The following is a 26,638-nucleotide window of genomic DNA, read 5'->3' on the forward strand; positions in this document are numbered from 1 at the left end:
ACAGTGCAGAAATAAACATGGAAGTGCAAGTGTCCTTGTCATATCCAGGATCCTGTTGCTCAGAATAGATGTGTAGGAGCAGTATGGCTGGATTGTAGGGTATGTCTATGCTGAGTTTTTTGAGGAACTTCAAGACTGTTCTCCAGAGTGGTTGTACTAGTTTCCAATCCCACCAGCAGTATTTGCAATACATTTTAAATTTTAATAGTGCTCAAAAGTTTCAAATGTTTTTCTATTGATTTGGTAAGTAAGATATTTGAAGTGCCTAAGTTTGATTGGGAATATAAGATCGATTTTGTCAGTGTAGACAGAAAGCTAAAAGGAGAATTTTTATGAAAGGACGAATAGAGGAAATTATCAAAAGGAATTAGATTAATTAGCATTAGATTTAGTTGGATGTATCTAACGATACACTATTTGTTATTTTAAGTTTGCAAATGTAAAATTAGAAAAAGAAAATGTAATATAAAGGAAACAAATGAGGAAGAATTAACAGGAAAGCTGAAAAGGAGAAAAACAAAATAGAAGGAAGAAAGAGCAACAGAAGAGTGAGATGAAGAATGATAGTTAAACTCCTTCTTTTATTAGTATTAATAAGCTGACATGACTATTGAGTCCTGGACACATACTCGGAAGGGCCATAACTGGCTGGTAGTTGTGGCCATATGCTATGGGAGCAGAATAAGCAGGGTTCTGCTGCTGAAGAGCTATTTTCATGGAATAAAGGCCTAGGCAATGAGACCTCAGGAGACCTCCCACCATAGACATAAAACCTGGGAGCCCAGATTATCTTTTTACATATCTTTATGGAGGCAAATGTGATAGTGAATTGTACAATAAACAAGCTCATTTCAAATCATGAGTTCTCACTATCCAATTAGTTACCTCATTCAACCTCATCCCATTGATCAAGTATAAAGAAGATACATGCAAGTAGATTAAATGAACAGTGTTTTACATGAAAATATGGTATCTTATATAGTTTTAACTAACTCTAATAATACCTTGTAGAGATCAAGGCATCTATAAATTATCATAATTAAGAAATGACCATACTGTTTTCTATCTAGAAATCAAGATTCTCTTTAGAATTTATCCTTCAACTTCAAAAATGCAAGAGAAAGAGAAAAGGAAGCTGTCACTAACTATAAACACTGTTCGTTCAAGCAGCTGCTGCACAGGGAGAATCAAGGGCATCTGTTTCTTTAAGCAAACTAAAAGTAAATCTTTAGGTCTTGCTTTAGGCCTAGATTATATCTTAAAGTAATTTTAATGCTTTTGGTTTGGGTTAAACATTATTTATTTCAAAATAATACTGACTATATTATCACTCTTGATATGGTCTTCAATTTGGATGTCCCAAAAAGAATACCAATACATCAGAATATGCAAAATTAAACACAAAAAGAAAAAATAAATACAGGATCTGATGGACAGTTCTCAAAGAATAAATACAAATGGCCCATAAACACATGACTGACATGTTCGATATGCATAGCAGTCAGTGAAATATAAATAGAATTATACTGAGATTGCACGTCACCAAATCAGATGGCTATCATCTAGAAAACAACAAATGCTGGAGGATGCGAGATGAGGAGAAGGGAAACATATATTGTTGTAGGAATAAAAATTAGTGCAGCCACTATGGAAATTAGAATGGAGATGACTCAAACACTAAAACAATGTAACTATGACATCATCCTGTGCTATCTCTCTTCTGTGAGCATACAATACACACACACACACATACCCATGTTTATTGCAACCAAATAACCACAATAGCCAATGTATAAAAGCAATCTAGGTGCCTATCAATGAATAAATATATAAAGAAATGTCACATATATACCCAATGTAATTTTGCTAAATCACAGAACAAAATCATCATCACATCCTTTGTTGGAAATAGAGATAACTAAATAAGCCAGACTCAGAAATAAAAATATCACACGCTTTCAAATCTCATATGCAGAATCTCGATTTTTTTGAGGCATGAAAGGAGAAGGAGGTCTATTTTGGGGGAAGGGAGAGATTGCAAGAAAGAAGGTTCAAGAGAAGGTTATGAGGTGAACATGATCAAGGTACATAGGATGTATGTATATAAACATCATAGTGAAACAGTAATTTTGTACATAGGCTAACAAAAGAATAGAGCAAGTCTACTTTGGACAAGGTTACTCTAGAATCCAACAGGAATTTCAAAACAAACCCAAAATGCACAGAAAGAAATAAGATGTCAATTATCTCACCCAAATCTTGGCCGTGGGCTCTTTTGTTGCCTTGCACATACAGGAGAGAAAAGCCTTCATAGACTTGGACTGTTCCATGTGGGCAGTGTGGTGCATCTGTTGTCTGGCTATGACGTGTGATGAGGAATCCATGGGCAACGAAAGAACTTCCAGGGGGCCCTGGGGGACCTTGCAGTCCATCTGGCCCTGGGGGACCATCCAAGCCACGGGAACCTATTTCAATGAAATCATCAATATACATGATTAAGTAAGCTATGAGCCACTATTATCAAAACAGAATGACCTCATTTGATGAAAGAATTTATTCAATGTTTACAGTGTCATTAAAAGCTTTGTCAATTATCATGGGTGCAGGCACAAATAAGACATGGTGCCCCATCACAAAGTGATTAAAATGTGTACTTTTTCTTCACAGACATTGCCTGAAGGCATTAAACATTGGGGAGCGTATAAGTTATCAAATCTTTTACTATAATACTAAATGAGTCTGAATTGCATGATCAATGTTCAGCCTGCTGTGTGTTCATCAATGGGCAAGAAAGATATGGTTTCTGTCAGTCTGCCAGTGCAATGCTGAAATAAATGTTCCTCTGAATCTACTTTTGAAAGTATTCTCAAGTATACCTTATTGTTTAGAAAATAGGCAAAGCATTCTTAAGAAGACATTTCAAAATGTTTATTTTAATGTATCACTGGCTTTCTTCTCTTCATAATGTCTCGATTTGAGCTCATTCAAAAGTATGCATGTATAGTTTTAGTTTTTAAAAACTTCATCACTACTCCTGCCTGATTAAGGTGACACTACCTTCTTCCCTAGAAACACAAAATTAATGAATTGGCAGATTATTGGTCTTAGGAAGGCCATGTGAATCTCCACTTTGCCTTGTTGCCACTGATATTTATTGCCAGTACATACTTTCGTTGTTTCTATAATTTAGACTTTACATTATCTAGAGTTGATAACATGTATTGACAATCTATTGAGTTTATGATCTTCTATTTTGATTTTAGCAATGTTCCATTAATGTATTTTTATTACAAGTTGAATCTAATTTTAAGTAGGCTTACTATACATGGAAATTTATTTTATTTAATAAATATTATGTTTTGATGTACCAGGTTTGAACTCAAGAACCTTGTGCTTGCTAGCACTCTACCACTTGAGTCATGCCTCCAGTCCTTTTTGTTCTGATTATTGTTGAGATAATATCTCACCTTTTTCTAAGACCAGCTTGGACCATGTGGCTCCTATTTACACTTCCTGCCATATGTGGATGACAGCAACTTTTGTGTTTTTGAGATAAGAGTCTTGGAAACTTTTTTTTCAGGAACTGGCCTCAAAGCCCCATCGCAATCTGCTAAGTAGATAGGGCTATGGGACTGACTCAGGGGAAATTTAGTAAATACTAGACTCAAAAAATGTTATCCAAAGTATCTATTCAGGAATGACTGTATATTAATAGCTCAACATGAATTACTATATGCCTTGCAAAGTTCTCTGGGTATTACTTAATTTTTTTATTTTACTCCACTGTGGAATAATTCTCAGGTGTTCAAAGGATATAAGTCAACACTGAAAATGACGTGTACAGAGCTGGATGTGACTCAGTGGTAAAGCCCTTGCCTCAAATGTACAAAACCCTGTGTTCAAGCCCCTGCTCTGCAATATAGAGGAAGAATGAGGAGGAAAAGGAAGAGACTAAGAAGGATAAGAAAAAAAAAACTACTTGAACACGTAATTACAGTGAGTAATTCATGGAAAAAGCTGGTCTTCTCGGTACTCTACAGACACAAATAAAAGTAAATCTGTATGCTTCTCTTATAGAAAAACATTTCTTTGGATGTACCTACTTATTTTTTAACCCAGCTTCAGATCCAAAAGCCATCTGTGCATGCTCCTTTGAGGAAGATAACACAATGGAGGGAGGCCTTGAATGGAGGCCTATATCCAAAGTCCTCTCAGACTTAAAAACTGCCATTGCTAACGTGAGTTTAACTCTCTTACCTGGCTGTCCTGGAAGACCTGGGTCTCCTTTGTGCCCTCCAGCACCATGAAAACCAGGGAGTCCATTACGTCCAGGATTTCCTGGAGGGCCAGTAGCACCTACAGGAAAAGAAATGTGGGTATTTTTAGTGCACTTTTATTGTTATTGTGAAGGTGATGTACAGAGGGGGTTACAGTTATATAAGTCAGATAAAGAGTACAATTCATTTTCAACAATATTACCCCTTCCCTTGCTCTCTACCAGTTTTTCCCTCCCTCTCTCTGTTTGTCCCTCCCATCCCCACCTGCAAGTTGTATAGTTCATTTTCTATATAGTGTCTAGTATCACTGCTATATTCATTCAGCCTTTGTCCCTCCACTTCTGTGCTTCCCTTAGTCTTCCAAAGACAGAGAAATGAATAAACAGGACAAAATGAAAAGGAAACAAAAACAACAACAAATGAAAAAAGAAACTCTTTTCTGTTTCCTGGAGTTCATTTCAATAAATAATATTTTGGCATTTACACTCACTGACACCAAAGCAGAAATGAGGTTTTCATATGTGGGTACATGAAGTTCACATGGAGACTTAAGGTTTTTGAACCAATGAATTCATAATCCAGTTTTGTCTTAAATCCATCTAAATGAAGGGATTAGCTCATTCAGGACAAAAGAAGTTGACAGGATTTAGTTTATTTAAACATTTCACTTGCTTTGGGGGAAATTCCCCCAATATGGCTACTATGGTATCTTTACCTTGCAAACCACACAGGAAGGCAGGTTGTGACTTTTGTTATCTATGCCATTATAGATAGGGTTGTTACTGACAGTTACACTTAATTTTTTGGAAAGACTGCTATCCACTTGGTAAGAGGGGAAATACTGAATTTTATCCTAGCTTTAATTTATATTGTAATCAACATTGGCTACAATCATATAGTCACTCAAAAGACCAAGTAAATACTTGGCTGGAATATGGGCTTGGGAATGTGGCTTAGTGGTAGAGTGCTTGCCTCACATACATGAAGCCCTGAGTTCAATTCTTAAGCACTACATATATAGAAAAGGCCAGAAGTGGCACAGTAGCTCAAGTGGTAGAATGCTAGCCTTGAGCAAAAAGAATCCAGGAACAGTGCTCAGGCCCTGAGTCCAAGCCCCAGGACTGGCAAAAGAAAAAGAAAAAACGCAAATAAGTAATAGTTTAAAAGTCAAAAAGCATCTGAGGCTATATCTCACTAGTAAAGTGCTTGCCCAGTATGCACAAGGTCCTGGGTTCAATTCTGTGCTCAATTTCCAGAGGACCAGATTGTAGTAGAGAAAACACTAAATATTTTTTAAATGTTTATTTATTTATTTAATTGATGTGTTTAATTAGTTGTACAAAGGAATAAATACAATGCATCATGATCAATAAATTCCTTTCAATATTCCCACCAACCCATTACTTACCCACTCCTCTTACTTTTCTTAATTTTGTAGGATATAAATTGAGTTCTCCACTGCATTCTCCCCCTTTTCCTCTTCCTTCTTTTATGCCTTTCCCTTTGCCCTTTCCCCAACCCCTTCAGTATCCACTTTCTGGAGTTTATTTTGTTGATTTTTGATTTTGTCTTTCTAAGAAATTATATTAATGTCTCCCTTGAATCTTCCATATTTCAGTTACAAATTTGTATATACTTTTCATACCACTCAATGTACTTACAAGTTTATGAGCTCAAACTAGCTTTTACATGCAAGGGAAAAGATGCATCCTTTGTCTCTCTGAGCCTGATTGACTTCACTTAAAATGCATATCCATTTCTCTATAGTTCTAGAATTAGCTTAATCATTTAAATAAGACTATCTGGATGAAAGAGCTCCTTTTTTTGCTGGTACTAGGGCTTGAATTCAAGGCTTGAGCTTCTTTTTCCCAAGGCTAGCATTCTAAGTGCTTGAGCCATAGTGCCACTTCCAGCTTTTTTTGTATATATGGTATTAAGGAATCAAACCTAGGGCTTCATGCATGCTAGGTAAGCACTCTATCACTAAGTCACACAAATAAACAAACAAATAAATAATACAAAGAAGATAAAAATAAAAAAATACAAGAAAAAAATATCCAGATGAGCTTAAACAAATGTGAAAGGGTCTATGGCCATACTGCCTTGAACGCGCCCGATCTCGTCTGATCTCAGAAGCTAACCAGCCTGGTTAGTGCTTGGATGGGAGAAATGTGAAAGGGACTAGAAAAACTGGGACATGAGAGAAATTAACATTTTCTAGTAAAAAGGAAATGAGTTACTGTGGCATGATATTTGACTAGCTGATGAGACTATTGTCAGAGACAAATTCTGATATGCAAAAGGAGAAACGTAAAACATATTCTCAAGTAGATAGGCCTTAGCAGATGTTCTACAAAGGTACCTGGTAAACCTTGAGGGCCTGGTAGTCCTGGTGGACCTTTTAACCCAGGCGGGCCAGGAACTCCTGGAGGACCAGCATCTCCTTTGATTATAATACTCTGTCCTGAAGGACCAGGTAACCCAGGAGGACCTAAGAGGCAGAACACACAAATGTGAATCTGGGGAAGAGAAAGGTCATAAGAAACAGTCTAAAGTTATCTGAGGTCAGAAGAACAGAACTTGTATGGGAGAAACATATCTAACAGAAATCTGATTGAGAAAAACTACCATTATCTCATCCAGAAGAATGAAAAATAAATAATATTCTTGGAGTGAATGGAAAAATTAAAAATATCATCATGTACATTACTCAGTTATTAGAAGAAGTTATAATCAACTACTAAGCTAGGAACAAGTGTTGGGGAAGACAATCCTCTTCCCCAACAACTTCATTCCATTTCAGACATTATATGCAGCTCTTAATCAGCATAATTATAGGAAGAAAATTCAGAAAATACACTCTTACAGAAAACTTATATAAGCCTCAATTAGGAAAAATAACTATTTTAACATAAAAAGTACACAAACATATGGCTTGTGATCTGTTTGAATATGGGACATTCAAGTAAAAAGCAATAAAAATCTCAAGTTTTCCAATTGATCCTGCATCTATCTTAAAATTTCCAAATTCTGATATCAATATGACATTAATAAAATAGAAAGTTTAAGAGATTACCAAATTGTGGATTTAGACTTTTATGATTTGGGTAAAAGATAGAATGAAATCTCAAATTCTTTAATTTGTTTACGTATTGGGTATAAGTACTGTCAGGAATCATTCTTACCTGGCGGGCCAGTAAGTCCTGGTTCACCCTCAGGACCAGTTGAACCAGGTATTCCAATAGGTCCTTTCATGCCTGCAAAGGAAGTATACACCATGGGCCACAGAATTTACTCAAACAAATCAGAAAATGGGGATCATGTTATAAAGGAGTTTTCATAAACAGAAACTTCAAAACATCCTTGCATATACCTGGAAATCCTGGGACCCCAGGGAGACCAGGATCTCCTTTCATTCCATTGAGACCTGGTCGGCCAGGATTGCCCTAAATTTCAAAAAAAAAGTTATCAATGTTTGAAAGAAACAAGGAATGAAAATAGCAGATTTACTGCATAGTGGTTAAGAGTATTACTTTTATACTTCTAGGATTAAAATCCCAACTTTGCCTCGTGTTATGTTGCATGAATCAAGTTAATTATTTAATTGCTTTGACCTATAGTTATCTCACCTCTAGCATGCAGAAAATAATAGTACATCTACTTCATGGAGTGGTAAGGATTAAATGATATGGTCTATACTAAGTGATATATAGTAAATGTTTATGAAATGGTTTGGCATGATGTGTGTTAAGTAAGGAGTAGCAAAATATTTCCTTTTCCATGTAGATCTGGGGTGCTTGAATTAGACTCACATATATAGAAATAGTATATTTAAAAGACTTAGCAAATATATTGTAGAGCCTGTTAATTGGGTTTGGGAATCACAAAAGGTACAGAAAGAAAAAGAGTGGAAAAATAGTTCTAGAATAAATCTAAAGGAAGAATATAGCCTGGCAAGATCATTTAAGAGGCTATTGTACCAGACAAATAATGAAACTAATAAAAATGGGGTAAGGTGAGAATGTCAAATTATAATAGTCTAAAAAAAGAGGATGATGGAAGCATGTCAGAAAGTCATAGGATCCACTTAAGAAGGTTATGAAATCTGAAACAATGTGAACATCAGAAATAGAGATAGTTTAAAAATTCAAAAATCACTGGGAAAATGAGAAATGAGTCTATAGTGATAATGAATATGTAAATAAGTACAAAAGAAGGTATGACTCTTGTTTGTAGTAGGGCTGACTGGCACATGTAAGTAGCGTTCAAGATGCAAAGTCATTTTGCAATGATCACAGTAGAAGTTGGCTGAGGCAAAAATCATTAATGAATGTTAAATTCAGTGTATTTGTATGGTCTTAAGGTGCCTTCCCAAAGTTTTGCTTATGAGTTGCAAAGGGAAAATAGCAACTGTACAGAGGAGAAACTAGACAACAACTTCATTGGGTTATCAAATTAAAATTGCAAGTGAGGAGGCAGGTGGGCATCACAGGTCTCTTACATATTACTTTAAGGAGGATACAGTATTACCCATATAGTGTTTCAGCTAAGAATACCTAATCTGAATCTAAATATGAAGAAACAGCAGACAAATGGCCTATTCTATTTTTAAAATGGGGAAGGCTACATTTAAAAAAATATCAAGGTCATGAAAGAAAAAAAAAGGCTTAGGAACCCCTTTGGATTAGTGGAGACTAAGAAGATCCAACATTTAAATGGAATAAATGATTTGGTCTATCCTGAACCAGAGGAATAAATGCTTAAAAATTCTACTAGAGGGGCTGGGGATATGGCCTAGTGGCAAGAGTGCTTGCCTTGTATACATGAAGCCCTGAGTTCGATTCCCCAGCACCACATATATAGAAAATGGCCAGAGTGGTGCTGTGGCTCAAGTGGTAGAGTGCTCGCCTTGAGCAAAAAGAAGCCAGGGACAGTGCTCAGGCCCTGAGTCCCAAGCCCTAGGACTGGCAAAAAAAAAAAAAAAAAAAAATTCTACTAGAGTCAATTAGCACAATTGGAATATGACAGATGGAAATTAAAGTATTAAGTCTTTGTTCAATTTTATGAAGCTGATAATTATATTGTAGTTATATAAGACAGTATCTTTAGTCTTAGAAAATAGGTGTTGAGTAGTAAATGGCGAAAAGTCATGATAGAAGCAACTTATTCTCAAGTATTTCAATACATATGCACATTTAATTGTACACATGTAAATGCACCCATATAAGAAAGAGAACAGGGGCTGGGAATAGGGCTTAGTGGCAAGAGGGCTTGCCTTCTATACATGAAGCCCTGGGTTCAGTTCCTCAGCGCCACATATATAGACAACGGCCAGAAGTGGCACTGTGGCTAAAGTGGTAGAGTGCTAGCCTTGAGCAAAAAAGAAGCCAGGGACAGTGCTCAGGCCCTGAGTTCAAGGCCCAGGACTGGCAGGAAAAAAAAGAAAGAGAACAAATGCAGAAAATACATCAGTCAGTGATTGTGATTGCAGAAAGACATGCAAGAAGGAGATAAGGAATGAAAAGAGAATGAAAATGAGATGACTACATTTTGAAATCTAAGTAAGTAGAAGAAAAATAATGCATGGGAAAAGGTTAGATACTAAAAAACATTAATAATCTGTTCCTTTTCTGCTATAAAGCAACCTTCACAGAAGTCAGCTCAAACAGTATTAGTTGTCAAACCTACCAATTAACTGCTTAAAGGAATGAAGGCAGCTTTGGGGATCCATAAGAAAGTTTATAACTATAAGCCATTCAAATTAAGGTAAAAAAGCTCATATGTGTGCAGATAGGATGTTCTACACTACATACATATATATGTGCAGAATAATAAATATGAATACATAAATATATGTACATAGGGCTGGGAATATGGCCTAGTGGCAAGAGTGCTTGCCTCGTATATGTGAAGCCATAGGTTCGATTCCTCAGCACCACATATATAGGAAAGGCCAGAAGTGCTGTGGCTCACATGGTAAGAGTGCTAGCCTTGAGCAAAAAGAAGCCAGGGACAGTGCTCAGTCCCTGAGTTCAAGCCCCAGTACTGGCAAAAACAAACAAAATATATGTGTATATATATACACATACATACATATAAAACACAAGCTCAGTGTCTTTTTTCCTCGCAGACATAAAGCAAAAGTATTGCAGTGGAGCTGAAACTTGACACTGACTGTTCTCATTTCAGTGTCTAAACTATTCCCACTTACATAAATACTTCCCAAAAGGTGGACATATCTGCATGCAATGCTCGGATATCCATGTCTCCTTTGCATGAATTTTCTTTCAATGAAAGTCAAGTAGCTTTTGAGGAACCCTTTTGCTATAAAACATCAAAGACCTTGAATGGGAACACTATAGAAAACTTTCTTCTTAATTTTTAATTTACCAACAAGCTATGCATAGGGTTTTGTCCAGTGAGTGTTAATTAAAATGTCATATCTGAGTATTCTCATTTTGAATGCAAACACCCACAATGCTCTCTCAGCTGTCTACTGCCATTTCCTACCGGGAGTCCTGGTGGTCCTTGATCTCCTTTCAAGCCAGGCAAGCCAGGTTGCCCAGGTGGGCCTGGGTTTCCCCTCTCTCCTTTAATACCTCCATTTCCAGGGAGACCCCGGGGACCTTCTGGACCTGGTAGACCTTATAATGCACAACATAAGATCACATTTCAGTAGAGCATAAATAACAGCATTGTAAAATATCAAAAAATTACATATCAGTTTGTGGGCAAAATCAAAACTCTATTAACATATATAGACTTATGATTAGTCCATTCTTAATGTAAATTGGACTGAGATCTTTTCGTTATTGATGCTGCTTTGTAGCATTTAGGCATGTCATCCCTTTTAGATTACATTTTATTGTCTATTAAACCTAATGAACTCAGGGGCTGGGAATGTGGACTAGTGGTAAAGTGCTTGCCTTGTATACATGAAGCCTTGGGTTCAATTCCTCAGTATCACATATATAGAAAAAGCTGGAAGTGGCACTGTGGCTCAAGTGTTAAGAGTGCTAGCCTTGAGCAAAAAGAGGCCGGGGACAGTGCTCAGGCCCTGAGTCCAAGCCCTAGGACTGGCAAAAAAAACACAAAAAACAAAAAAACAAAAAAAATAATAAACCTAATAAACTCATATCTAAAGAAAAGGATCATATAACTACATTTGCTTGCTTTCATAATCCCTGACCAAGTGTTTGATATATATATTTAATTTACTGGACAGAAGGACACTATTCTCAAATTGGAGAGTGCATGGAGCTGAAGTGTGTGTGTGTGTGTGTGTGTGTGTGTGTGTGTGTGTGTGTGTGTGTGTGTGTGTGTAGGAGGGGATATTGTAAAGATTCCTGAGACCAGCCCCAGAGTTTTGGCTACAGTAAAGATGAGGAAGCATTCACTCACTAAGTAACTCAGATATTTAAGCCAGATAACTAACTTTTTGATACATGGGAATGTTTGAAAGTGTCAGAAATCATTTCAATATAGAACTTTAAAAACCAGGACGGTGGGGGGGGGGCAGTCCTGTGTTTTGAACTCAGGGCCTAGGTGCTATCTGCGAGCTCTTTTTGCTCAACACTAGTGTTCTACAATTTAATTCACACATCCATTTCCAGGAATTTTTTTTCGGGGGTGGGGGAGGGGTTAGTTAATGAGAGACAAGAGTACACAGACTTTCCTGCCAGAACTGGCTTTGAACCATGGTCCTCAGATCTCATCCTCCTGGGTAGCTAGGATTACAGGATGAACCACTGGTGCCTAGTTAACACATTTTTAAAATGTTTTCAATGACTGTGGCTGTGACTCAGTGGTACAGTATGTGCCTTCCGCACATGAGGCCCTGAATTTAATACCTAGCACCACATGAACCGTTTTCATAGTTTTTGCATTTTAAATATTTTAAGAAAAAATAAACCTTCTGCATATATCGTATCTTCCAATGTAACATGGAATGTTTTTAACCTGTCAGGTCCATTAAGCAAACAGGTGGTAGAAAATAGGTTCTATTTGTTAGCATAGTGTTTAATGGCGGTGGCTGAAACTAAATAGTACTGCTTTAAGAAAACAATGACAAAGGCCTAAATAATGAACCGTTCACAGCAATTACATATATTTTCTCTCTAATAGTCCTAGGTGTTTTTAAATAATTAATTTTAGCAAAAATGAAAACAGTGGGCATTGTTTTTTAAGAAACTATCTGAGGCACATGAATTTAGAACACTGAGCTCACGTTTATAGATGGAGAATGGGTCACCTTTTTTATCTGAGCTTAAATTCAGACTTTAGTTCTCTTTCCAAATTCTTAGGACTCCTAATCATTGGCTACATAATAACAAGGCAGAATACTGAGTGATTAACAACACTGGACCCTGGAGTTACAAAGCTGAGTTTGAATTAGTTCTTTGACCCTAAGAAGATCATTCTTCCCTTTGGCTTCAAGTTCTTTTTTTTTATGAAACAGAAACAAGAATAACATCTACTTTACCAGACTGTTACAAGAACAAAATGAAATAGCATAAGTAAAATTACTTGACACAGTGCCGGGCACTCAGTAAGAACTGTAGATGTTTTGTTATTTATTTTTTACTTTTTGCCAGTCCTGGGCTTGAACTCAGGGCCTGAGCACTGTCCCTGGCTTCTTTTTGCTTAAGGCTAGCACTCTACCACTTGAGCCACGGCACCACTTCCAGCTTTATCTATTTATATGGTGCTGAGGAATCGAACCCGGGACTTCACGTATACGAGGCGAGCACTTTGCCACTAGGCCATATTCCCAGCCCTGTTTTGTTATTTTTTATATTTACTTTTTAGCAAAATAAAGATGAGACCATCTATTAAAATGTCTGTTTTTTTTTTTAACATTTTAGGTGTTTTCTGTGATTCCATAATGTAATACTACTTTATCTGGAACATAAGAATAAAAAATTCATGATATTATAGAAATTATTTTCACCCATAAACAATATAATTCATAGAATCACTTTAGCCAGGCAACATAGAAATGTCCTTCCCAGTAATAAACCAAGGGTTGAGGTACTTGTTCCTTAAAAATAGCAAAAACAAAACTACAGTGACTTAGTTCACATATACTACATAGAGTTTTCTAAGCAAATGCACTAGTTTGTGTTATTTAGGCAAGAAATCAGGTAGCAGACTAGCCTAGTAAGAGAAAAATAAGTTATCAACTGAAGCAACCTGAGGACAATGACAAGGCAAGAGCTAAGATGGGAAGAAAGAAACTTTTAACTACCATCTTCCCCATTTTGAAGTTAACAGAACACTGCATCATTTGAGGGGGGGAAAAAAGACTGCTCTTTTTGCAATTAAAAGAAAATAATTGGAATTTTACATTTTAATTCAGACCTGCTGTTTAGAGTGCCTCAAATTTAAACTAATGAGTTGCTTAAGGGATATATTTGTTTATTTTTAACAGTAAACAGTTTACTTCCTGTATTATTGAAAATAGTCACAAACACACAGTTCAAGGCAACACGATGCAACGATTTTACAGAAGAAAAAGCGATCTATGTGCAGAGATTATAAATAAACCTAAATGCCTAAATGCATGTTGTATTGCCATCTAGAAGGTAAAAGTAAGTGTATATATATTTAAAACTCAGTATGTTTCTATGTAGGACTCGCTATTATAAAGAGTCAAACTATAAAAATCTGATAATTATTTGAAATGCAGTTACAAATAAGTCACATTACCTTCACCAAAGTGGTAAAACCCAAGCAGCTATTATTTGAGAATAACAACACTATTAATAACTTCTGAGATAGCAAAATAAAGTACATTTCTCTTATCACATGTAAAAGCATTAAAAAACAACAACAAGAAGTGACCAGTGAAGAGTCTAACCTTGAAAACCTGGGAAGATCAGATTCACCAAAGCCCAAAGATCGATGTTAGCAGTGTCAGACATCACACAGTACAAAATAAGATTGAGTTAGAAGTGGTTCACATTATACCACAAGTTAAACAATAATATTCTTTGCCAGCATTACTTATACCTATGACATAGTCAGTGTGCAAACACAACCATGCAGGAGTATAAAGAGCCAAATCTTTTTCAAATAGGAAATATTCTAGAGAATAAGGTGATTTTCACTGATTTAGAAAATGGGAAACTGTACTGAGGACATCATGTTAATGGGGATACTGTGGTTTTACAAAAGTTAGCTTCTTAAAACACTGAAGTTGGTAAGCATGTACTGTTTCACTGAGAGCCTCCACTTTCTAACAAAGGAGTAATTTTGGATAAATGTTTAAGTCCATGTTGGCCTCTGCCATCCTTTAAGAAAAACATAAAATGAAAATTTCTTTATATAGTCAAACTGACCCAAAGTGATAATAGCTAACTTTAAAATCCTCACTTCAAAAAAAAAAAAAAACCAAAACCCAAACCAAAAAGTCTAAAGCATGAGTATAAAACTATCCCAAAAAGCCATGTTCTGATTTTTAAAAATAATTCATCGGAGGCTACCTTTTGTGTATGAATATTTGCAATAAGTACTTCAAAGAAAAAGCCATTGTGTATTTGAATACTGCTGAAATTGAAATTCAAGATTCAAAATTTCAAAATATATGAAGACTATCAGTGAAGAAGTACTTTAACTTATTTTGGCATAAATAGCATACTTGAAACCACAGAAAACACAATTTATTATTATTATTCAATACACATCTTACTTTAACTTAATTAGTATTAAGAGGATCATTAAATAAAAAGATTTAAAAGCTTATAAATAGAACATTTCTTGATTAGTATTAATTGACTAAAAACAGTTTTCTTAAAAGTCTTGCTATGATTTATAAACACTGGACATTAGCAGAGAGAATAAATTGCACTAAAGAACTAAGGCTCAAGAGTTAGAACTGTAGTTTTATTCTCAACTCTGCTAATTAATAGCTAGCTGTGCAATATAATCTCTTGCAGCATAATAGGAAAACAATGTTATCTACCTTAGCCTCTCTCATGTGATTGATTCATGATGAAAGTCAAGTTTTAAGATATAGACCTAATATAAAGTGCAAAGTACTAATGGAAAGGCAACAATGAGAAAGAATCAAAAATTTCCTTCAAGGAGCTTACAGTAAAAGTAATTACCTGATGCAAGAAATGGTGGCATGTCATATATACATATGAAACATTATTGTTGCTGCTCAAAAACACAACTTTTCAACCAGCTGGTAATTTGAAATTTAGATGTATGTATGCATGTATAAAGATTCCATAAAGAATCCCACTGGAAGATGTTGAACGATAGGGAACAGGACGATGGAGAAAGAGAGAATAATAATAGAGTGAGTTCTTCTGATTTAAATATAATATATATTCATGTGTGAAATATCATGATGAACTTCTTGGCACAATATAAACTAAAACCATGAATGATGGGAAAGTAGGAAGAGTCTCTGATATGGAACAAGGAGGACAGCAAGGGATGGGGAGAACAAATGGATAGGGTAAATGAGGGTGAATATGATTGATGTACTATTTATGCATATATGAAAATAGAAAAATGAAACGTGTTGATATTTTTCTAAGGGGGAAGAAGGAAGAGGGAGAATGATGGTAGATGGTAACATTGATCAGGGGGCATTGTATGCTTGTGTAGAAGTGTCACAACTTGTACAAGTGATGTAAGAAAGAATTCTATCATTTTTATTATCTTAGTTGCACAAAGGAACTTCACTTCAACATGTCAGTTTTTGTGTGTGATGCATCTAGACCCATTTTCACCAGTCTCCCCACTTCCTATTATCCCAATCCCACATTTCCCTTCAAGTTTCCTAACTCCATTTTTTTACCTATGCACATTGCATACTATGTCCCTATTTGCATAAATTGTTTCTAGGCCACATTCAGCAAACTAACTCAAGATCATAGTTAGAACACACATATTTAGTTCAGTAAATTAGAATTCCTACCTAACATAATTTAAAGCTTGAGTGTATTTGTTACAGAAGGGCCAGTAACAAGAACTCTTAAGAAGATATCTAATTGAAAAAGAACATTTTTAATATGAGCCAGCACCAAGGGAAACTTTGGATCACATCACAGCAAAACTTTTAAGACTTTAATTTCTAAAGGTTGTATTTTAATGAGTTATATGCCAAGTCAATTTTAATGTGGCATTCTGTAATTCATTGTTTTTCAAATGACCTAGCAAAGTTTAACTGCAAACCAAAACAAAACAAAAACCTACAGCCCTGTATGTGAGTGGTAATTACTAAAGATAAGCTGATGAGTCAACTATTATATTTTAATTCTAGTGTCCACTTATGGTTGCAGCCTTCAATTGTTACAAAGAAAACCGGAGTTTGACTTTCAATAAGAGCAATTGCAGCACATTTCATAACAGGGAAATGGTTAAATTGGTTTTAAAGTGTCTACTTTTCTTTTTCTTCTTAAAATACATTCTAGTTCCTTACAAAATAAGTATGAAAAGATATCTCCCAGATGACAGTCTAGTCTAGCACTGATCAAGGCAGCAGCATCCTATATAGGTTAGACAGGGCAGGATTTAAAATTACTTTTCAACCATTTTTGCTTTGTCTTAGTAATAGTTAAATCACATGTACTGTGATTTTATCTACTTGATGATATTCATTTAGGAAAAAATGGAAGACACCATTATTAGGGGTTGGTGAAGGTTTAAGATAACAGAAAACAAGAAATTACATGAAAGACCCAGTTAGTTCGGGTAAGAGTCTACTAAAATGATAGAAGTTTTGCTCCATTAATTTATTATATTTATAATTAGGGTAAGAAACTAGATCATATGCATCAAGTATGATATAGTCTTCATGGAAAGATGATAGGGTGCTACTCTAATATACACATTTAACTGAGCACTGGAAAGTCTTAATCCATCCCAATTATTCTAGCAATTAACAACCCTACCTTGAATGAACTTCTTAATTTGAGTCTCAGTTTTTTTCATGTGACAAAGACTCTCTCCTTGATTTAACTTTAGACAGGCACCCTTGAACCCTGTTCTCTACTAAATCTTATCCTTGGCCCTGTATTTTGGACAGTTAAGCCTAGTTATAGCAAAAACACTGCTAAATCAGTTTAGAAAACTTCATCTTCAAATGTTTTCAACCATCAATCTCCTTCTCAATCCAGCTGTTTATGTCTAAGTATTTGGTCTGCTTTTAGCAAGAATTTTACTGGCTTTGAAGCCCCTTTCTTAGTAATTTTTTTCACTGACCTTCTCATTCTGCTCTTTGGATTAAGTCTCTATGTGTCTTTGTTGTATTTGAATGGAGCTCAGTTACAATAACATCTTGTCTATTGCAACTGTCTTGAATATACTCTATCTTGCCATCCACAGATGGCAAATGCCCAGTGAGTCATTTCTCTTTCGTATATATAAAGCTTAAGTCCCTTCTAGATCTGGCATTCTGTAGTTCAATGAAACAAAGTATGTAGGAGGTTTTTATAAATTAAAGACATCGTACAATCATGCTAAAATTATGAATTTTTTTTTTTTTGCCAGTCCTGGGCCTTGGACTCAGGGCCTGAGCACTGTCCCTGGCTTCTTCCCGCTCAAGGCTAGCACTCTGCCACTTGAGCCACAGCGCCGCTTCTGGCCGTTTTCTGTATATGTGGTGCTGGGGAATCGAACCTAGGGCCTCATGTATCCGAGGCAGGCACTCTTGCCACTAGGCTATATCCCCAGCCCCTAAAATTATGAAATTTTATTTATAATAAAAACTGTTATGTCATCCTCAAAAGCCGTATTTTGAGTAAAAGTTTCCCCATTTAATTGTGCTGTAGAAACGTGAAAAGGACCATTTTTAATGAATTCAGATACTTATGACTTTTTTACTTCTGATAATGTGTATGTGTTCTTGGAATTAGAAATTTTCCATTGGGGGGACTGGGGATATGGCCTAGTGGCAAGAGAGCTTGCCTCATATACATGAGGCCCTGGATTTGATTCCCCAGCACCACATATACAGAAAACGGCCAGAAGTGGCGCTGTGGCTCAAGTGGCAGAGTGCTAGCCTTGAGCAAAAGGAAGCCAGGGACAGTGCTCAGGCCCTGAGTCCAAGGCCCAGGACTGGCTAAAAAAAAAAAAAAAAAGAAATTTTCCATTGGGTCATTTTTAATCATTATTCTTTGGTGTGTCTGTTTACATGTATGTGATAAAATAAGGATTTCCAATATGTGCTGGTTGACTTGATTTCTTTCTTTTTTATCTTTTTCATTTCTCTTTCTAATTTTATGACTATTTGTCTTTTACATCAATATTATTAGAAACTATGTGACAAGAAAAAATGTGAAGATGTCTGAAAACCTGCAAGAGATATAGCTAGTCACAGATTACATATTTCCAGAATCTGACATATAAAACTGATATTACAAAACTGTCCTCTGGAAGGACAATTCCATTTAATTTTCATTAACCAATATAAAGCAAAGAGGAGAAATAGACTCTGCTCCAAAGAAAGATAAAAACTTTCTACAAAGCTATTTGAGAACTATTCATTCTGAACAAAAAATGACACAAGTATATGAACTTTAAATTGTTGCATTAGTTTTCCTAATTAGACCATATGGAGTCATTCCAAAAGGAACAATGGACTCTACAAGTTCCCAATAATTTAGAGATAAGCCACCATGTTAGAACTGAATTGGCATATATGCTCTTAAAATAATATTCAAACAGTTGTAAACATTAGATACAAGTATGTATATATATAAAACATTTAAATATATATACACACAGTCACATTTATAAATACATACACATACATAAATTATGTATATAAATATACAAGAAAAGTTTTAAACTTCATTCAGTTACTACTTTGGAGTTAAGGAGCTAACCTGTAGGACCTGGATAGGGGTCAAAGTTCACCAAGGCCCAATGTCAGCATTAATAAAAAGGAAAAATATCAAAATTGTTAGATTCATGGAGAAACTAAAGCATTAAACTAAATACTTTCAAGTTAAAATTTAATTCAATAACATAATATTCCGAAAAGTTGTAACCATGCAGTTGTATATAAACCAAATTATATCCATTTAGCATTAACACCAAAATGAAATAGCGTATGTGACATATTTTGAAAGTCCAAAAATCATTTTTATAATGATCATTACCATGAGCTCAGATTAAGAACAATGAATTCTAAGAGCAATTGGGTTAAAAATTCCATTTTACTTTGTGGTTTATAAACAAACAAAAATGTTAAATATCCATCAGATGTGTGTTCTTCTGAGCACTTTAGTCATTTCTATTAAAATAGTAATTTACAGAATCCATGTAACTAGTGTTTTATGTTGACATATTAAAATTAATGCTTAAAAGTAAGCTTCATTACTAGTAAGAATAAGTAATAACAGTGCTTAATATCCAAAGGATAATAGTTTGGTTTATCTGAATTATTGCATGCAAAACAAAGTGAGATAATTTCAACTTTTTACACTACATGCAAGGGTTAAAATAGCTGAGTATATTTTCACTGGTTTTCTTCAATAGTAACAAAGGAACAACTTTAAATAATATCCTCTAGGAATAGTCAAGTCAGAGTAGATTAGTTTTTCAAAATGATCTTGCGAGCCTAGTATGTGATCCCACTTAAGTCCGGTTTATATAATATATCTATACAACATATCTTACTAAAATGAACTCTAATAACTCAGGATTTTATTGCAATTCAAAATTTTCATTTGAAAGGACATTTTTACAAAGTGATGGATATTCAAAGAACAAAAGGGCAATTGTTTTGTTTCTTCAACCTTAGATTTCTCTCTCTGTTTTTAATCAATAAAAGCCACACTTTCCATTTCTAAAAATACAAAAACTAAATATCCAGGCTCTAAAAATCTATTCATAACCTACCACCAGTGATGGGCCTCAGCAATATTAATCCAGGATGAAAGTGAACATTTCCAAATTAGTAAAATGAAATGATGGTGCACACACAAAATGAAAAGGTGAACATTGGATGCAAAATTGAGCTACTAGAGCAGTGAACACAAGACAAATGAGGTACAAACATGAGGTTGGTATGAAGAGATCAGTATTCAATTTGATCATGCTGTGATGCTGAAGATAAGTTTGATTGCCTAGTTCCTAGAGAAGATAAAATTTTTATTGTGCCTGGTGACATTTGCTGATCATGTGATAGAACCATAGCAACCATTCTGGTATGGACCACAAGCATCTATTGGTGATTGCTAAAATGATTTCTGTGATGACATGCTGAGAAACTCAAAGTTCATAATATAGATGACATTTTGCTACCAGGTTATCAGTACAGCTTTCTCTTTAATAACAAGTCTAATAAAAACACTATTTTTGTCTGAGCTGTTTGGTTTTTACTTCAACTTGAAGTAAATTAGAAAAATGCATTACTAACACAAGCATATTACAAGCCATGTAATGCATGGAGCTAAGTATAAACCAAGCTATTTGTTTATAAGAAGTTCTTATATTAAAAATTCTAAAGTCATAAAGGCTGAATAACCTGCCAGCAAAATGAAATAAATGGGCTAACAAATAGACCATTCTCCTATGATTCGTAAACATACCTGGTCTTCCTGGAGGACCTTGGGGCCCAGGGTTGCCTTTAGGACCTTCCAGAGCTGGACCAGGAGAACCAGGTGGGCCGGGGGGACCCTGCACACCAGGGAAACCCTGAAAGCCTGGTTCACCTTTTGGACCTGGAAGGCCAGGATTTCCTGGAATGCCAGGTGGTCCGCCATCACCCTTTTGACCTATGACAAAGGGACATTAGAGAACACATGAAATAATACTGAATTATAGCCTTGCATGTAAGGCTAATGGTCTTAGAGACACTAATGGGATTCTCTAAAGGAATTTCTGTCTCCCATTAAATTCTAATGCCAAGACTTCCTATTAAACACACATATCTGTTATCAGAAGTATTTGTCATATAAGATATTATAAAAATATAAAAATAGTAAGTTTGCATCCTAAAAGATAGAGACAATTTCTTTTTAAATGTTTTGTGCTTAATTTTGAGGTTCGTGGAAGATATAGACCTTCGATGTTGCTCCATGTCCCCAAAGACCACTCTACCAATTTTGTAATAGCAATCTAGACAAACTAGTCTCAACACTTCTACACTACTAATTTTTTGTGCCCGTCCTGGGACTTGAACTCAGGACCTGGATACTTCTTTTTAGCATTCTACCACTTGAGCCACAGGCATACTTCTCGCTTTTTCAGAGTAGTTTATTGGAGATCAGACTCTCAACAGACTTTCTTGCCCAGGCTGCCTTTGAACCTTGATCATTATATCTCAGCCTCCTGAGTAGCTAGGATTATAGGCATGAACCACCATTTTAAAGACACATATGAGTATATTAAAACAATATTTTTCATGTTGGAATTATGGAGATGGTTATCAGAATTTCTAGCAGATCTATTTATGGATTAAAAAAAAAACCTCTTTAAAATAGCCAATCTTCATTTCAGAACCTTAATGTGTGTGTGTGTGTGTGTGTGTGTGTGTGTGTGCATATGTGTATGCACATTCATTCTTTATTAACTACTTAGTACTTAATCAAGATCTAGAGAGGGAAGGTATATGTTGGTGTGTGTACACATATCCACTCAAATAGGTAAAATATATATTAATACAGAACTTTCTCAATTTTTTTGAGACAGCATCTTATTATATAGCCCAAGCTGGCCTGGAACCTATGATCTTCTTACTTCAACCTCTCAAGTTTTGGGATTACAGACATGGAACATCATGTTTAGCTCTAAGATGGTGTTTTCAGAGACATTTTAATAATTGGTACCATTTCTACAAGATCAATTTATATTATTTTTATATTGCTTTCATGAAGAAGAAAAAGTGCTAAATGAGTTTTAAAAAGACCTAATGAAATCTATCTTTCTACAATTTTGTCTTCTTTTTGTATCATTGCCTTAGCATTTGTTTATGAAGTCAATTAATAATGAGATACCTACATGTACATTTCCTTAAGCATGAAATTTAATTTAACACAATTCCTTATACTGAATTGCTAAGTAAGAACTATTCTAAGGGTTAACTCTAGTTTTGAAATTTGGGGGCTTTTATATGCATTATATAATAGTTAAAAGGTAGAGATGAAAAATAAAGATCCTGGCAAATATTTTCATTTTACAGATGGATTTAGCATGGTTTATTGAGGTTTACCAGAAAGTCCTGGAAGTCCAGGGGGTCCTGGGATTCCAAAGCCTGGTTGACCTGTCAGTATATAAAACAAAAACCTTTTCAGATAATAATCACTGAGACACAGGCAAATTATTTTCAGAGCAATGAATTTTTTATTAAGTGATACAATGTACATTATGTAAAAAATAAAGAAGATTAATTTCTCTATTTTTTGGTGGGGTATAAGGACCAAATCAGCAGTTCATACTACACAAATGTTCTGTCACTGAGTTATACCCTAGAATCCAGAAGATTGATTTCTAACAAAGAATAATTTGTAGCAAGAGAAAAACACATTCTGTTTTTGAGGAGTATCAAAAAATGTATCATCATATAATTACATAAGATCAAAATATATAAATGGAATATAGATTGAATAGTGAAAGACTACAGGAATCTGAAAATTTTGGTCAATTTTTAATGTGGAAAATGGACAGGAAAATATTTCGAGTGTGTGTGTATGTGTGTGTTTGTAAAAGTGAGGCTTGTTCAACAAACATAAGCTAAAATTCTTAGGATGAGCAGAAAGAAACTAACTAGAGAAAATGGTGTGGTAGCTTAGAAGAAAGAAGACATGATTTCATTGAGGATAAAAAGGAAAATTAAAATGAGCAAAGAGGAAATTAGAAAAAAAAATAGCACCTGGTTCGCCCTTCTGTCCGGCTGGTCCAGGAATCCCATCTTGACCTGGTTTCCCCTTTTCACCTGGAGGTCCTGGTGGTCCAGGACGGCCTCCACCACCTAAAGAACACAGTACAACAGGTTATACTCATCTTCTCATCTCCCCTTTCTTTCATATATCCTGTTTTTGGTTCCATTCTAGATTCAAATAGTTCTGTACAAAAGACAAAGTGTTTCTTATATACTCCTTTAAACCATATAATGCTATGAAAATAGAGTGAAAAACATAAAGGAGGATAATGAGAATAATCCCCAATTCATTCAATATACCGAACTTCTCATTTTACCATTTTAATTGTATTTTAAAATTACATTTAAGTAGTTGGACAAAGAAGTTTCAAATCAACATGTTAGATTTTGAGTACAATGGTAGCTATCATTTTAACGTGGCTCTAGAATATCTGAGAGAATAAAGTGTAAGAGGTGATGAGATAAGTGATTAATTTTAGGAATAAGTAAATAAACAATACTGCTACAGTCTTTCATTCTAAAACATAACAGAGTTCTGTTATTTATTATAGCATACTTGAATGAACTAGGAAGTGTTTGACAAGAAATGTACTCATTACTTCCTAATGTAACTGTAACCCCTCTGTATATTACCTTTACAATAAGATAAAAAAATTAAAAAATAAGATTTCATTATGACAACTTGGAATAATTATTATAAGTTGTCAAATTCATAACCAATCTGCAATGCTAAATGGATGACCACCGTGTTTTCTTGTTTTCAAAATGTCCACAACTGAATACAATTGGACTTCCCCCAACTGAATGTGATAAGCTTTAGATTTACATACTCACCTACAGGACCTGGTTCTCCTGGAAGGCCGGGGTTTCCAGGAGGACCAGTAATACCCTTGGGTCCAGGAAAGCCTGGGGTTCCTAGAATAAAGAGTTCAATGTGAAAACAAAAGAAAACACATCAGATTGCTTTGAGAGCTACAACTGAAACTACAGCTTATATTGTTAGCATTGAATAGTGAGGAGTAAAAAGAACCTCAAAATGGTGATTGCTTGGTATTTTTAGGAATACTTTTAAGTTTTAAATTTATTTAGCCAGAGGTTGGTATTATTATATGTTCATACATATAAAAATAACTACTACCATATTACACTGACAAAAAAAATGTGTTGAATTTTACTCCCCTTTTTTAAACTCCACCTACCTATTAATAGACATCTGAGATGATGCCAGGGTTTAGCTATTATTAGCAAACAGGGCATGGATATTTTTGTACAGGTCTTTTTGTGGACATAGACCTTTATCTTCTTTTTATTTTTAATTTTATTTTTTTTTGGTGTCAAGCCTGGGGCTTGAACTCAGGGCTTAGGTGCTGTCTCTGAGCTTCTTTGCTCAAGGCTGGTGCATAATCACTTCAACCACAGCTCCACTTCTAGCTTTCTTGTCTGGGCTGGCTTTGAGATGAGATCCTCTGATTTCAGCCTCCTGAATAGCTTGGATTACAGTCACACCGTTTAATTTATCTCAAGTAAATAAAAAAGGGGTGAAATTGCTGGGTCTGAGTAATGTATATTGTGTTTTTTATAAGTTACTGGTAATAAATTTTATATTCATAACAATGTATGAGAGTTCAGTTGTTTCAAATCCCTTTTCAATATATGTAGTAATGCTAGTTATTTTAATAATAGTCATTTGGGTAGGTAAACGCAATATGAATTTAATGAGCATTTCTGTGATGGCTAACTACATAGGTCACATTTTAATGTACTTATTAGCCATATGTATATCATGTACTGAGAAATATCATTAGAAAGTGTTCCTCTTAAAACTGGATCATACTTCATTTTTATATCTAATTAAAGTAGTAATTTATGTATCCAAGCTGTCAGTGACATGTCAGGTATATTTTGCAAAACTTTCTCACAGTCTATGTATTTCCTGTTCACTTTCCTAATAGTATCTTTGATGAACTAAACTTTTAAATGTTGATTACTTTTAATCTATAATTATTTTCTTGTACAATTACTGTGCCCCATGAAAACATTTTTATCCTTGAGTTATAAAAAATACCCTATACATTCCTCTAAAATTTAAAAGTTTTAGCTTCCATGTTAAGAATAAGATCCACTTTAAACTATTTTTTTCTGCGTGATATGTGGGTTAAGTTTTGCTTTCCTCATATAAACATCTACATGTTTCAGGGAACTTTTTGAAAAAAAAACTTGACCTTCCATGGTAGATTTCTTCAGTACTTTTATCAAAGTAATTTATTTCACACATGAGTATTTTCCTATGCTAGATATTCTGCTCTAATGATTTATTTAGTATTCCTTATGCGAGAACCACATTGTCTTAATTATGATATATCTTGTGAGTCAAAAGGAAAACATGTTATAAAAACTAATGAGGGTCTACTCTTCAGAAGACATCAATTTCCTGAATGCATCTATACTTAATAAAAAAGTTTCAAAATACATACATCAGAAAACTGACAAAAATATAGACAGAAATAGTAACACTCACAATTATATTGAAAAATGCAATACCTAAATTTCAGCAAGTGAAAGAACTGTGGATAAGGATATACAATATTTTAACCCTAACAACGAATTAAACACAATGAGCAACTATATAAATTTTAAGTGAACAAGTATATTCACCCTCAGAGACCATAACTTGGGTCATATATATAATAAGTACTAATAGTATTCTGATCACAACAGAGATAAAGTAAAAGTCAATAAGAGAAAGATACCTGGAAAGGCTCCAAATATTTAAAATTTGATAAACACAATTCTGAATACCTTATGAACAGTGACTGAAATTAAAATGAAAATCAGAAGACAACTTTTACAGTGCTAAATATGGAATCCAGGACCTTGTGCATGCTAGGAGTGTTCTGCCACTGCTGTAAAGTAACTTAGAAAACATATGGAATTTAATGATAAAGCACAAAATGACAAAATTTCTGGAATGTGTCTTAAGTACCCCTTACATGGACATTGAAGTTTCGAGTATAATAGGACAAACCAGAAAACCATACAACCTAAACTTCCAGTTAAAAAAAGCTAGAAAAAGAATAGCAATACTAAATCTTTACAAAGTAGAAAGAAGCAATAATAAAAGTGTAAGAAGAAACCAATAAAATAGAAAACAAACAGTAGGGAAAGTAAAGTTATTTTCAAAAATGAATAAAACTCAGTAAGAAAGAAAAATTTATTTCAATGTATCTATATATCTATATATACATGCATATCCATATCTAACTATACCTATACCTATATCCACATCAACATCTTCTTGAAGTGCCAGGGATAAAACCCAGGGCCTTATTCATGTGTAAGGTATCATTATCAAAATATTTTTATTTCACACTGACCATAAATATACATGTAAAAATTTAACTATTGAATGCTATAAAAATAGAATGATATTTGCATAGCTTCAAGTACACAAATATTTACTAAATAGGATAAAAGGCAATAACCACGAATGAAAAGATTTATATACTGGCCTTTACTA

The 26,638-nt window shown here is 34.7% G+C and overlaps 1 protein-coding gene across 4 annotated transcripts in view; it reads right to left on the minus strand.

Annotated features, from left to right (window-relative positions):
* Positions 1-26,638, minus strand: part of Col4a5 (collagen type IV alpha 5 chain) — a 186,673-nt gene that overhangs the window by 10,215 nt on the left and 149,820 nt on the right. Inside the window, exons 38-49 of one of the 4 annotated variants that reach the window (XM_048336887.1) lie at positions 23,956-24,036; positions 23,113-23,211; positions 22,453-22,503; positions 20,831-21,016; positions 19,121-19,129; positions 14,137-14,145; positions 10,788-10,921; positions 7,651-7,723; positions 7,463-7,534; positions 6,640-6,768; positions 4,258-4,356; positions 2,253-2,465 (exon numbers count right to left, since the gene is read on the minus strand). In XM_048336887.1, the coding sequence (XP_048192844.1) occupies positions 2,253-2,465; positions 4,258-4,356; positions 6,640-6,768; positions 7,463-7,534; positions 7,651-7,723; positions 10,788-10,921; positions 14,137-14,145; positions 19,121-19,129; positions 20,831-21,016; positions 22,453-22,503; positions 23,113-23,211; positions 23,956-24,036 (1,155 nt within the window). The remainder of the gene's footprint in view (positions 1-2,252; positions 2,466-4,257; positions 4,357-6,639; positions 6,769-7,462; positions 7,535-7,650; positions 7,724-10,787; positions 10,922-14,136; positions 14,146-19,120; positions 19,130-20,830; positions 21,017-22,452; positions 22,504-23,112; positions 23,212-23,955; positions 24,037-26,638) is intronic. The other 3 variants (XM_048336890.1, XM_048336888.1, XM_048336891.1) reach the window with 3 other exon arrangements.

Source organism: Perognathus longimembris, chromosome 28 (genome assembly GCF_023159225.1).
Source record: "Perognathus longimembris pacificus isolate PPM17 chromosome 28, ASM2315922v1, whole genome shotgun sequence".
Classification (NCBI taxonomy): domain Eukaryota; kingdom Metazoa; phylum Chordata; class Mammalia; order Rodentia; family Heteromyidae; genus Perognathus; species Perognathus longimembris.